General features: G+C 46.8%; 2 protein-coding genes and 1 pseudogene across 3 annotated transcripts; 2 read left to right on the plus strand and 1 right to left on the minus strand.

Moving 5' to 3' along the window:
• Window positions 1–2,147: 2,147 nt before the first annotated feature.
• Window positions 2,148–3,629, plus strand: LOC308511545 (protein FAM47E-like; the record flags this gene model as incomplete). Its single annotated transcript, XM_081081566.1, has 1 exon — window positions 2,148–3,629. The coding sequence occupies one exon, from the start codon at window positions 2,148–2,150 to the stop codon at window positions 3,627–3,629; it is 1,482 nt and encodes a 493-aa protein (XP_080937692.1).
• A 2,100-nt stretch (window positions 3,630–5,729) lies between these two features.
• Window positions 5,730–10,277, minus strand: LOC308511546 (tryptophan--tRNA ligase, cytoplasmic-like; annotated as a pseudogene). The gene is made up of 2 exons: window positions 10,193–10,277; window positions 5,730–7,047 (listed from the first exon to the last, which is right to left on the minus strand). The product of its transcript is annotated as a tryptophan--tRNA ligase, cytoplasmic-like (transcript).
• LOC308511548 (ferritin heavy chain-like) lies at window positions 10,276–10,824 on the plus strand (the record flags this gene model as incomplete). Its single annotated transcript, XM_081081567.1, has 1 exon — window positions 10,276–10,824. The coding sequence occupies one exon, from the start codon at window positions 10,276–10,278 to the stop codon at window positions 10,822–10,824; it is 549 nt and encodes a 182-aa protein (XP_080937693.1).
• Between the last annotated feature and the right edge of the window lie 885 nt (window positions 10,825–11,709).

An 11,709-nucleotide genomic window follows, 5' to 3' on the forward strand; every position in this document is an offset into this window, starting at 1 on the left:
AGATATACAAAAAATGCTCAGTCACTAATCATCAGTGGGATGCAAATTAAATTGACAAAGAGTTATCACCTCACACCTGTCAGAATGGCTATCATCAACAAATCAATAAACGAAAAGTGTTAAAGAGGATGTGGAGAAAAGGGAACCCCAGTACAGTGCTGGTGGGAATGCAGACTGATGTAGCCACTGTGGAAAACAGTACGGAGTTACCTCAAAAAGTTAAAAATGGAATTCCTATTTTACCCAGTAATCCCACTCTAGAAATATATCCTAAGAAATCAGAAACACCAATCAGAAAGAATATATGCATCCCTAAGGTTCATAGCTGTGCAATTTATAATAACTAAGATTTCTAAACAGCCCAATTGCCCATCAGCAGATCAGTGGATAAAAAAACTGTGGTACATTTACACAATGAAATACTATGCACCTGTAAGAAAGGAATATCTCTTACCATTTGCAACAGCATCAATGGTCATGGAGTGTATTATGCTGCAACGAAATGGTAAAACATCTAATGTTATATGCTAAGGAGTTTAGTATTTATTTTATGGATTTAAAAGTAGATGAGTATCCTGAGTAATAAGAAAAAAAGAAAAATAGATTGTTATGGATTATAAGAGAGGAATTTGTTCAGTAATGTGTGATCTACAATCTCTAATCATGGAGAACAGCAGGAATTTTAAGGTATTTGATGGTTTAGAAGTCATCGGTGACCTTTGAAAAGGCAGACTTACAAATTGATAGAGACAAAACAAAAGAAGTAAATTATATTTTCTGTTCTGGCCAAAGTAGAGTAACAGGCATCAGATATATGCCCTGGAACACCTGGAAATATAATGAAATAAAATAAGATAAAATTATGAAAGACACTGGACATCAGGAAGCAGAGACTGATCCCTCACAGATAGGAAATAAATGAGGTGAGGCCTATGATGGCTCCAAATTCCTTGAGTTTCTAGGCCACAGCTCAGAGAGGCAGAACCCAAGCAAAGACCAGCACTCTCACTACTAGTATGTAGAGGAGATGGAGCTAATACACTGTAGAGAACAAGGTGGGTAGAGTTCTCAAGGCAGGCAACCAGAGAGTAAAATGAGAGAAAGCGAGGGAACTACAGAACCTTGCCCCCTCACACGAATGATTCCGCTGATTACTGATCAGCTCGTGTGTGAATACATTATTAGAAGCCAGGAAAGAAACCACGGGAAAGGATTCTTGATAACTGATACTCACACAGGGCCTGCAATAGCGACCTTTACTGTCAGCCAGACTAGAACACCAGATGCACAGGCATTGAATAATTTACGTGGAAGGGTCTTGCTGCAGAAGTGAGGAACAGTTAACCATACAACATGGTAGAACAGCATTTAGGCATGTACTATCACAGGGAACTGCTCTGCTTATTTCAGTAAAATTTTAAAAAGGACACCAAAGAATCAAACTCTTTCCAAGCAACATAACAGTATCCAAGAAAGGCAAATACTATTTTTAAAAAGAAAATCAATGGTGAACAACACATGGGTTTTAAATTCAGACAGGTTCAGTAGGAGTACAGATCTATCCTTTGCCCTCAGATTTTAATATGGCTCTGTTTTTCGGATTATGTTGAAAATGTTACCTTAAAAGATAACTGATTTTGATTTCTGAGGGGGATTTTGGGAGCCACATTAAGTTGTATACCCAATGCCTCACTCACCTCACCCATATTTGGGCAAATATCAAAACCTGAGGGCTGTGAGTACAGTACATAAGAAAAAACAAACCTCTTAGAAGCACCTGCCTTTCAATTCCTAGCTATAATTTATCCAGGAGAAATGAAAGTACTTGTATGAAGATGTGAATAAGTGAAATATTCATGGCCACTTGATTTACAAACAGCCTCAGACTGGAATCAATTCAAAAGTCCATGAAAAGATGAATGGACAGCTCAACTGTGGTGTGCCCATACACGGGAATAGTTCTCTACCACAAGCAAGAATGCAACCTTGAGGGCCATCCCGGGACAATGCAGGCTGTGCAGGGGCGCCTGCTGACCCGCCTCAGGAAAGAATAAGAATGCTGCCACGCCTGGCCATGGTCTCCTAGCAACTGGGCGGCTGGGAAAACAAACCCCTGAGGCCCCTGGGCGCCCTGGGCCAAGGGCGCCATGGCGGGCCAGCAGTGGCCCTTACCGGAGCCCCATGAGGGGTGGCTGTTAAAGTCGGACCTGAGGAAGAAGGCTCTCATAGAGTCAGGGCTGATCAAGCCGTGGCAGTCAGGGCCGAAGCTGGACAAGAAGTCAGAGCCCAGCAAGAAGTGGATGCCTGGGCCCAGGCCCCTGGAGCCCTTGCCCCTGGGCGTGAAATGTAAGCCCTCATTCAAGGACAGGGACAGGTTGCCTTCCCGCTATCTCTCCAGGCAGAACAAGCTTGGGAAGTGCCCCACCTCCATGGGCAGCGGGCGGTGGGTATTTGTGGAGGAGGGAGTGGACGACTTCAGAACGGGCTGTCCATCTCCGAAAGATGTGATCACTCCTGGCCCTCGGGAGAGATTTCCCCCCATGATTGCTCATAGAATTCCCCGCCCTCCGCCCAAAAAGTTTCACAGGCAGCTGCCCAAGGGAGCGGACCTGTGTTCCATGCTCTTGGCAGTCCCGCCAGCACGGAAGGCCTTTGTAGAGAACAGTGAAGCCAGCCTGAGCAAGCATCCCTTGGCAACCTACCTGAAACTGGAGAAAGATCTCCCTCCAGACCTCCTGCTCAAGGTCCTGGAAGTGCTAGATCCTGACAGGGAGCTGGAGGACACGTGGGCGTATTGTGAGGGCACCAAGGAAAGAAAGAAGACACCCCCACACCTGTGTGAAGAACATCCTGAGGAGGTGAACCTGGAGCCTCCCCAGGAGGTCAACCTAGAACCTGCAGAAAAAGCCCACCTGGAATCCACCAAGGAGAGTTTCCAGTCAAATTTAAGCAGTTTGTTCCCTGAGGAAGAGACAAAAGCATCATGCATGATGGATATCCGCAAACTTCCTGTTTACCAAAAACAAAGAAGAGCATCAGTTATTAAATTCTGCAGATTGATGAATGAGAATTTTGAAAACATAGACATTGATGAAGAGGACATCATGAAAAAGTTTGAAATTAACCTTGAGGTCCCACTGACCGATAATACAGCCAAAATAAAGGAAACAAGCCAGCTTCCTTTGAATATCAGGCCCTGCAAACAGCTAGATGAAATAAAGCAGAGGAAATTCTCCCTGCAGGAAGGTAACTGGGAAAGGAAACTCCGCAAACAACAAGACCCTTATAAACCCAAACAGGAGAAGATAAGGTATGGAGCATGGTACCTAGACCCCAAATGCTGGAAAAAGCTGGCCAATGACCAGCCTTTGCTCGACCCTAAACTTGTCCGTGCCAAGGAACATTGGAGCAACGGAAGGCATCTTGAACCAGACATTTTTGATGAACTTTATGGACCAATTGCCTTCAAAGATTTCATTGTAAGCAAGGGCTACAAGATGCCAGGTGTGATTGAGAAGATGTTTATGAGGAAGGGGTGGAAATATGAGTCTGTGACGACTCCTATACACCGAGTAATGAAACTCCTCTCCAAACCCAAAGAGGAGGATTCAGAGGAAGAAGAGGATTAGACAATTTTCTATTTACTACTCACTTGGCTAGTGTCTCTCTCTCAGTTTAACATCAGTCAGAATTCACCATGAGTGCCTCACTGTATATAGACAAATTTATTCTACAACATCTGCAAATTTAACACCTAGTGCAAATAAAAATTTCTAAATCAGCTTCTGCTTGGGTTCATCAATATTTTATTTATTTTACCAACTATAAAGCCAATATTTTTACATATATTCCTCTCGGTTTTTATTGCATTAGTAGTATTATATTTTTATTTCAATTATTCATTTTAAAAAAAGTAAATAAAAGAATTACTTAAAAAGGATCTTGTTGCCCAGCCGATGTGGCTCAGTGGTTGAGCATTGACCTATGAACCAGGAGGTCTTGGTTTGATTCTGGTCAGGGCATATGCCTGGCTTGCAGGCATGATCCCCAGTGAGGGGAGTGGGCATGCAGGATGCAGCCGATGAATGATTCTCTGTCATCATTGATATTTATCTCTCTTCCTCTCCCTCTCTGAAAATCAGTAAAAACATATTTTTAAAAAATTATGCCAGCTAAAGCATGGGATGAATCCCAAAATAATCCTGCAAAATGAAAGAATTATCACTCTGGTAATATTCAATTTCGAATGCATTATGACAAATATTTTTTAAGCAAAACTTGTAACCCACAGCCAAAGTAATTTTTTGTATTGTTTGTGAATTGTCTATGGCTACATTTGCACTACAACATGAGAATTTAGGAATTGTCACAGAGATCATATGGCCTAGAAGCCTAACATACTTCCTATCTGAATTTTTACTTTAAAATTTACTTCCCCCCTGATCTGGAAGAAAAATATATTCATACATATATTAAATCAATGATGCCACACTTTAGCTGAAGGAAAGATGATACACACTCATCTATGGAATAGAATGAAGTAAAATATTTTTATAAAATTAACTATTTAGTTAGACCTTTCTGAACACTTTTCAAATCTGCCTATGACTTTTAATATTCTTAGGGTCAAAAATCCCTGAGGCATATCATCATATCTAATAGTCCCTGTTTCTTGTAATTTCTTTCCATGTGATGACTTGTCATACAGAGATTTCCCATGACTCCAAAAATGTGGGTGTTAAATGTGAGGTAGGGAAGCCTAAACATGATACAGACAGACTAACTTTCTTCCGCGCTGAAACGGCTAATTAATTCAATTGACTGTCCACAAACGTGGGTTGGCCAGGAAACATGGTTTGGATGTCATATATATATTCCACCCCTACACCCACCCCCCGTGAGACCAAATGAAGTTTATTTAGGGTATTGTGCTCAGGAGTGGACCCTGCACCTCCATGGAGGGATTTCCTGGGTTAGTCTTCTGCTTTCCCAGACTACCCAGGGCACAAGACTGAATGTTTCCCTTGGTGCCTGGGGTTGCTGCTTGCTCTCTGCAGCCCAGGACACCAGCAGGGCAGTGCTCCTTGCAATGCCTCCCAGCCAATCAAGTGTCAGGATAAAGGTTTCTACAAAGGAAACCCATTCCCCTCAGCTGCCACAGGGTGGGGGCACAGCGCCTGTGCTCAGGGCCAGTCCCTGGAAGCAGCATGGAGAGGCTCAGGGAAGGGCAGATGTTCCAGGAGAACACATGAGGTCTGGATTTCAGCAAGTGAGCTGGATAGTTTCTCCCACAGACTCAACTTAATAAAAGCGGCCACCTGGGGCTAATACTCTGTGTCAAAAGCAGCTTTCAAGCTGGGAGATCTCTCAGTCAAAAGCATATCCAGCATTTCTGTTTTTGTTTTTGTTTTGTTATTTTTTGTTTTTTTTTTGGGGGGGGGGGATGGGCTGAAATAGGCCTGTGACCATTAAACTTCCTGAAATGAACACCTAAACTACAGGCTCTCTAACCATCAGGCTTTAAGGGTCTATGTGGGGTGGGATGATTTCAAATGGAAGTCGTCCTATGGGTGGAGCAGGCAGCTCACAGGGTTTCCTTGGAAAGGATGACACGGGGAGAAACAGTTCGGAGAGACACACAGAGTTACAGACACCAGGAACGAGAGGCCATGTGACAGAGCCTCTGGGTAAATTATGGTTCTTTCTGTGCAGATATAAAATGGGCGCTATTAAAAGTCATAGGACAGCTCTGGGTGGGGCGGGATCAAGAACTCTTTGACTCTCTCTTCCCTGGCCTCCTTGCACCTGGCCTGGTGCTCCACAAGGAGGGACTGCAGGACCTCCAGGAGCTCCTTCTTGAGCTCCCAGGTGAGCATGGCTCCACTGCTGTAATCCTTCCTGATCTGCTCCAGCTTATCCTCATCCTCGAGGAAGAAGGTCATGTACATGAAGGACACGTCCACGTGGCCATTTCCCCAAAACTGCTTGTGCTTCCTCGATGGTGTCTTTCCCTCCAGAAAATGCATGCTGGTTGACCTTGGTCTTGATCTGCTTGGCTGAGTCTGTGAGGAAGATGGGGGAGTTGGGGTCGCTGGCATTCCTTTGGGTCTGAGTCCCCTGCAGGGAGGGGAAGAAAGTTGAGTGTAGCAGGGTGGTTTAGGATAGCAGATCCTGGAAGTGATATCTCTTGTCATCCTGAAGTAAGGATCCTGGTTGATGGCACAAGGGATAAGGTTCTGGACGTCCATCTTGGCCCCCAAAGATCTGTGGGAATGAGTTGCTGAAGGAGGGAGCAGCCTGGATGGCAGGAAAGCTGATCTTCTCCTTGCAGTCACTGCTGGCGAAGCCAAAAATGCCTTAATTTGGTTGAAGTTCACATGTTTCAGAATCTTCACCGTGTTCTTGTAGAAGTCTGGGCTCAACGACATGTAGTCGAGGTCAGAGAAGATGCGCTTGTTGATGTGAAAGCCACAGGTGGTGATGTCCTTGGCGTTTTCCACGGAGTAACCATAGGCCTGGTCCAGTGTCAGGACTTCCACAGGTACTTCTACTCATCTGCCATCTGGATGAGCAAAGAGCACATTCAACATGTCCTGCAGCCACTTTGTGAAAATGAACGGGATGTGGTGGCTTACATGCATGGCTTCGGAAGAGGGGCCCCTGCCCATATACATGGGAAACAGCTTCTTGTTTTCATAGGCATCGAGGACTTGGTTCATGTCTCTGTTTGAGAAGAAGGTGCATCTGTACAGGAAACAGTGCAGTCTCTGGCCCCTGGCTCTCTCTGTTCTGTTTATCAGCTCTTGGTCAGTGTCACTGCTTCCAAACAGAACAATGAGCTTGTCATAGTCACTGCCTTTTGCACTGTTTGTCTGTACAGTTCGGGGATCCACAAAATCCACTTCAGCTTCCGTGGCACCTGGGCCACTAACCCAGGTACAAGGTTCTCTGGAAGGCAGTCCGCCTTGTAGTTTTCCCCAGTGGCGAGGTTGTAGCTCATTTTTAGCAATAACAGCCTCTTCACTGCAGAATCAATTTCATCCTGTGCTATGGGGACACTGAAGAGGTGGCCAGTGGAGTAGCTGAGATCTCTGTGCAGTTGGGCTCTTCTTTTATAGTCTTCCCCCTCTTACTGTTTCCTTTTTTTTTAAGCCCCTTTCTTCTCTTTTCTTCCTGTTCACCCCACCCTGCAGCTATTTGCAGTAAGGATTTCTTAGAAATCAACCAGTTTCTCACAAACACTTGAGCCTCTTGACCAATTCCTCATGAGACAGTCCAATCAGGAGTTGGCTGTGAGTGTTTTTGTTTGGGGGAGGGTGGGTGCAGAGACCAATGAAACCCACTCTAAATTCAAACTATTAGCTGGTCATTGCATCATTTGCTGGTCATTAGCCACCCCACACTGCAAGCTGGCCTCCATTTAACCTCCCCACTCACTTCCCATCTCACTACTTCAGCCTCAGTATAAGAACTGAGTTTACATGTGGTCCTGATGGGAAGAAAGGCAGACTGTAAGTGCCCTGCGGCTATTGTGCACTAAGGCAATGTTGTGAAAGTTCAGTTCTGGGGTCCCAGGGACCTGAATTTCCAGACAGCTTTGGCTTTTTCAAAAATGTGTTTTTATTCATTTCAGAGAGGAAAGGAGATGGAGTGAGATGAAAACTTCAATGATGAGAATTATTGATCATGTGCCTCCTGCCCATCCCCTACTAGGGATTGAGCCCATAACCTGGGCATGTGCCTTTGACCAAAATCAAACTTGGGACCCTTCAATCTGCAGGTCAATCCTCAATCCATTGAGCCAAACCAGTTAGAGCTGGCTTTTTCTTTTCTTTTTATTGCTGAAAGTATTATATATGTCCCTTTTTTTACCCCTAGTGCCCTCTCCCAGCTTCTTACCCCCAAAGCCTTCACCACCCCATTGTCTGTGTCCATGGGTTATGCATATACTCACATGAGGTCAGTGGTTGATTTCTTCCACCCTCCCTCCACCCTCTCATGCCTTCCCTCTGAGGGTTGCCAGTGTGTTCCATGTCTCTATGTCTCTAGGTCTATTTTTTCATCACTTTATGTTCTTAGTTATTTTTCACATATGAGTGAGATCATATGATATTGATCTTTCTCCCACTGGCTTATGCAAATTACCCACCATCTTTGTTGGGTTAATTTTCATACTCATCCTGATTGGCTGGGGGCATAGCAGAGTGACACCAATTTGCATGTTTCTCTTTTATTAGTGTAAGTATAAAAACCCAGTGCCTGAAACGACCAGTCTCTATGACATGCACTGTGGCTGGCCAACCGGCCATATCAGGGGTGGTGCTGACCAGTCAACCTCTCAAGTTCCCTCCCCTGGGCTGGCCCAGGGTCAATTAGCCCGATTGGGACATGCTGGCTGGACCGCACCCATGCATGAATACATGCACCAGGACTCTAGTTCATATATATATATAATTAAGAACAATGTCAAAAAATTTACTGCCTAACTTTCTTCTAGGAGTTTTCTGGTTTTGCATCTTATAGTTAACTCTTTAATCAGTTTTGAATTTATTCTGATATATAGTGGAAGAAAATGGTCTAGTATCATTTTTGCATGTATTTGTCCAGTTTTCCCAGCACCATTTATTGACTAGAGTGATGGTGAACCTATGACACGTGAACTCATTTTTTAGTTGATTTTTCTTTGTTAAATGGCATTTAAATATATAAAATAAATATCAAAAATATAAATCTTTGTTTTACCATAGTTGCAAATATCAAAAAATTTCTATGTGTGACAGGGCACCAGAGTTAAGTTAGGGTTTTTCAAAATGCTGACATGCCGAGCTCAAAAGGTTCGCCATCACTGGACTAGACTGTGCTTATTCCATTGTATGTTCTTCCCCCCTTTGCCATAGATTAATGGCCCGTATAGGTGTGAGTTTGTTTCTGGGTTATTCCGTTTCATTGAGCTAGACATCTTTTGCCATTACCATTTTGTTTTGATTACTAGGGGCTTGTAGAATAGTTCTATCAATGGTAGCATGATACCTCCAACTTTGTTCTTCTTTCTCAAGATTGCTGTGGCTATTTGGGGTCAAAATTTTTGGATTATTTGTTCCAGTTCTATGGTAAATGGCACTGGTATTTTGATATTGATGGTGTTGAATCTATATAATCCTTTTGGTACTATGGACATTTTTTACATTAATTGTTCCTATCCATAAGAAACAGTATATGCTTTTATTTATTTGCTTCCTCTTCAATTGCGTTCTTCACTGTCTTATTATTTTCAGAGTTCAGACGTTTTTACCTCTTTGGTTAAATTTGCTGGTAGGTATTTTTGATGCAATTGTAAATGGGATGTTTTCTTAATTTCTTTTCTGATGTTTCATTATTGGTACATAACCATGCTATGGATTTCTGAACACTAATTTTTTATCCTGTAACTTTACTAAATTCATTTACCAGTTCTAATAGCATTTTGATGGAATCTTTAGGATGTCTGCGTTGAGACCATGGGAACTGTCCCCCTTGGGGGCAGACAGGGCGGGAGGAATGTGTTTCAGGGCTGTGCTGAGAGATGGAGAGGAGACAGAGTAAAGGGCGGGAAGGCCAGTTCACAGGAGGGAAGATGGGAGGCGGAGAGTCGGTGAGGCTGTGGAGGCCGGGCTCTGCCCGCAGAGAGGGGGGCCTTGATGGTGAACAGGAGGAAGTGCAGGTCGCTTGTGTCACAAGGCCGAGGACCGGGGACAGGCTGTGGGTACTGTGGGTGCAGACGCTGACATCATTCTGATGAAGCGTTGGGATTCATGCTGAGGCAATAAGGATTCCCCAAAAGGGCTGGGCGGCGGTTAAGGACACAACCACAACGGGACCACATTCACACAAGCTGCTCCGAGAAATCAAGTGCAGTTGATGTCCTGGCAGCGGTTGCACTTCTCCTCATGGGTCACACTTTAAAATGCCATGAAGGCCAGGGCCCAGCATGAGACGGGCATGGAATCTGGAGAAGGTCAGCGCTGCCCGCCTCCTCGGGGCCCCCTCAGGCCCCCCTGTGAGGGGCCCCCCGCCCCTCCCCAGACCCCTGAGTAACGGTCACTGCTTCGGGTCCCCTCAGAGCCAACCGCCACCACCAGCGGCCCGCAGCCTTCCACGTGTCTTGTCGCTGCAGACGCCTGACTCTGGTGCCCTGCCCTCACCCAGGACCTACGGAGACCCCAGCCGCCTACACCTGTGACCCGCCGGCCTCCTCCACTCAGCCTCAACCTCCGACCCGCTCCTGCGCCTGCAGACATGGCCACTCCTCCGCCCTCCTCTGAGCGCCAGCGCTACCATCCAGACTGCGAGGCCGCCATCAACCAGCAGATCGGCCTGGAGCTCTACGCGGCCTCCGTGTACACCTCCATCGCCGGCTACTTCCAGAGGCCCGACCGGGCCTGGCAGCAGGGCTCCCAGTACTTCCGGAAGCGGGCCCTCAAGAAGAGGGAGCAGGCGGAGCGGCTGGTGTGGCTGCAGAGCCAGCACGGGGGCCGGGTCCTGCTGGAGGACGTCCCCCGGCCGCAGCAGCACCAGTGGGACAGCAGCCTGATGGCCCTGGAGCAGGCCCTGCTCCTGGCGAAGAGAGTGGACCAGGGCCTGCGGCACCTGCACCGCCGGGCCACCCACCGGGAGGACGCCCACCTGTGCGAGTTCCTGGAGAGCCACTGCCTGCACCCACAGGCGGCCTTCCTCCAGGAGCTGGGCGGCCACATCAGCCAGCTGCGCCAGATGCAGGCCCCCGAGTCCGGCCTGGAGGAGGACCTGCTCCACAAGCTCACCCTGGGCGACGGAGAGGAGCACTGACCGGGACTGCCTTCCCGAGAGCCGAGGGGGCCTCCCTGCCCCGTGCCCGGATGCCCATGGCCACATTGCCCGTGCAAAACGGGCACCTCAGTTCCATGTTCAAGGTCCGCTGTCTCTTCAAATAAAGTCATTGGTTCTTAAATAAATAAAGGTCTTTCTCTGATTCCTGTGAGCAAATCCCTCACATTTCAGTTTTAAAACATGTATCCAGGAGTCTCCACCAAGGACTCAATTAGGTGCAGCTCGGGACCCTGGATGGAGGAGGGAGGAGGGATTCCAAAGGACCCTTATGGAGGGAGGAGGGATTCCATAGGACCCTGATGGAGGGAGGAGGGATTCCATAGGACCCTGATGGAAGGAGGAGGGATTCCATAGGACCCTGAGGGAGGAGAGAGGAGGGATTCCATAGGACCCTATTGAATGAAGGAGGGGTTCCATAGGACCCTGATGGAGGGGGGAGGGGGGATTCCATAGGACCCTGATGGAGGTGGGAGAAGGGATTCCATAGGACCGTGATGAAGGAGGAAGGAGGAATTCCATAGAAACCTGATGGATGGAGGAGGGATTCCATAGGAAGCTGGATGGAGGGAGGAGGGACTCCATAGGACCCTGATGGAGGGAAGGAGGAGGGATTCCACAGGACCCTGATGGATGGAGGAGGGATTCAATAGGATCCTGATGGAGGAGGGAGGAGTGATTCCATAGGACCCTGATGGAGGGAGGAGGGACTCCATAGGACTCTGATGCAGGGAGGAGGGATTCCATAGGACCCTGGATGGAGGAGGTAGGATGGAGTCCAAAGGACCCAGATGGAGAGACAGAAAAAGGATTCCATAGGATACAGTGGAGGGAGGGAGGAGGGATTTGTTAGGATCCTGGACGGAG

This window comes from Myotis nattereri (genome assembly GCF_964212035.1).
Source record: "Myotis nattereri genome assembly, chromosome: X".
NCBI lineage: Eukaryota > Metazoa > Chordata > Mammalia > Chiroptera > Vespertilionidae > Myotis > Myotis nattereri.